The 1,417-nt window shown below is 52.8% G+C and overlaps 1 protein-coding gene across 2 annotated transcripts in view; it reads left to right on the top strand.

Annotated features, from left to right (window-relative positions):
• The first annotated feature begins 46 nt into the window (after positions 1-46).
• The window catches only part of SEC24A (SEC24 homolog A, COPII component), a 94,371-nt gene continuing 93,000 nt past the window's right edge, over positions 47-1,417 (top strand). The window contains exon 1 of one of the 2 annotated variants that reach the window (XM_014583579.2): positions 47-460. In XM_014583579.2, the coding sequence (XP_014439065.1) occupies positions 364-460 (97 nt within the window). In that variant the 5' untranslated portion in view covers positions 47-363. The remainder of the gene's footprint in view (positions 461-1,417) is intronic. The other variant, XM_006166853.3, reaches the window with a different exon arrangement.

Genomic DNA, 1,417 nt, shown 5'->3' with positions numbered 1-1,417 from the left:
GGGAGCCCGGAGCCGGAAGTGCCACGTGTCTTGACTGCGCGTGCGCGGCCCGCGGCTGACAGGCACTTCCGGCCAGGGCCTCCCTCCTCTTTCGGCTTAGCTGCCGCCTCCCAGCCGGCCGTTCGCGGCCCCACCGGCTTTACTCTGAAGCGTCTGCTGTTAGGCCAAGCCGCGGCCTCCGGCGGGCTGGGGAGAGTGCAGAGCCATGCCTCGGGCTTGATGCGCCGCCTTCTCTTCTCCACGTTTCGGTCCTGAGTCGTTAGCCCCCTTCCCTCCGCTCTCAGCAGTCGTCTTTCAGCTCTCCTCTTCGCGTTGAGGTTGACCACAGCCAACCCCTTCCAATTCCAGAGAGCCTCCGTCGTCATGTCCCAGCCGGGGATACCGGCCTCCGGCGGAGTCCCAAGCGGGCTCCAGGCCCAGAACGGAGGCGCTGCGACCTCGGGGTCTCCTTACACCAATGGTAAGTGCTGCCCGGGGGCGGGGGCAGGGCGCAGCCTGGGCCCGGCTTCGAACTGACCTTTGGTGGCTAATGCCGGTTGTAAGCGGCTGGGGAGGAGAGGGTGGCTTCCTGGCCAGCGTCTAGCGTGGGTGGTGGTGGGCGGCTGGGCCACTGAGACCGCGGCGATTGTGCATCCGCAGTTCTGGACTGGTCTTAGTGGCTCACGTTTGTTTATTCATTCAGTCAGCAAACAGTTAATGAACACCTGCTATGTGCAACGTCCAGATTGAACATCAGTGAAAAAAATACCGTTTCGGTCCATACCACAGAAGTCGCACAGGGTGATCTTAGTGTCAGTGTCCTCACTCTCCGTGCCACCTCCCCCCACTCATTCTTCTTGGTTCTGCGGACCCTGCCGTGGGTCGGAGTCTTACCCAGTCTGAACTGGCCGAGATCACTGAATGACTCTGTTTTGAGACCCCTCTAGGGACCACTCATCTTCTCAGAACCTTCCTAGAATTGTACCTAGGTCACCTGTTCAGTTACTCAGTTGTGGAAAGAGGCTCATAGAAGGGAGGCTTTCCTTTTCGATTTCCCAATCTTGACATTGACAATAATTGGACACCGCCATCTCAGCCTCTGAGGAGAGTGTACATGTGGCACTGCATTTGTTCTTTGGTGTGAGAATGTCTTATAATTTTATACCTCTTCTAGGATTCCTTAAATCGTCATACGGTTATTTGACAAGCTTATTATAACTGTTATAAGAAAAACAGGTTTTCTGTCAATTGTAAATTGCCTAGTTACCAATTTACCCACAAATGTTTGGTTTATGGTAATAAGACTAGTAGAATACCAAAGTACTTACATTGCTCATTGGAATCTAAGATTTCTGTGAAATTAAAGAAAGTAACTAAATTGCTAATTTACATTGTTTGTAATGACTGCTGTTTTCTTTATAAAGAAGGCTCTTTTTTT

This window comes from Tupaia chinensis, unplaced genomic scaffold (genome assembly GCF_000334495.1).
Source record: "Tupaia chinensis unplaced genomic scaffold, TupChi_1.0 Scaffold144346_1, whole genome shotgun sequence".
NCBI lineage: Eukaryota > Metazoa > Chordata > Mammalia > Scandentia > Tupaiidae > Tupaia > Tupaia belangeri.
Note: the sequence above shows the minus strand (reverse complement) of the source record. Positions and strands in the feature narration are given on the sequence as shown.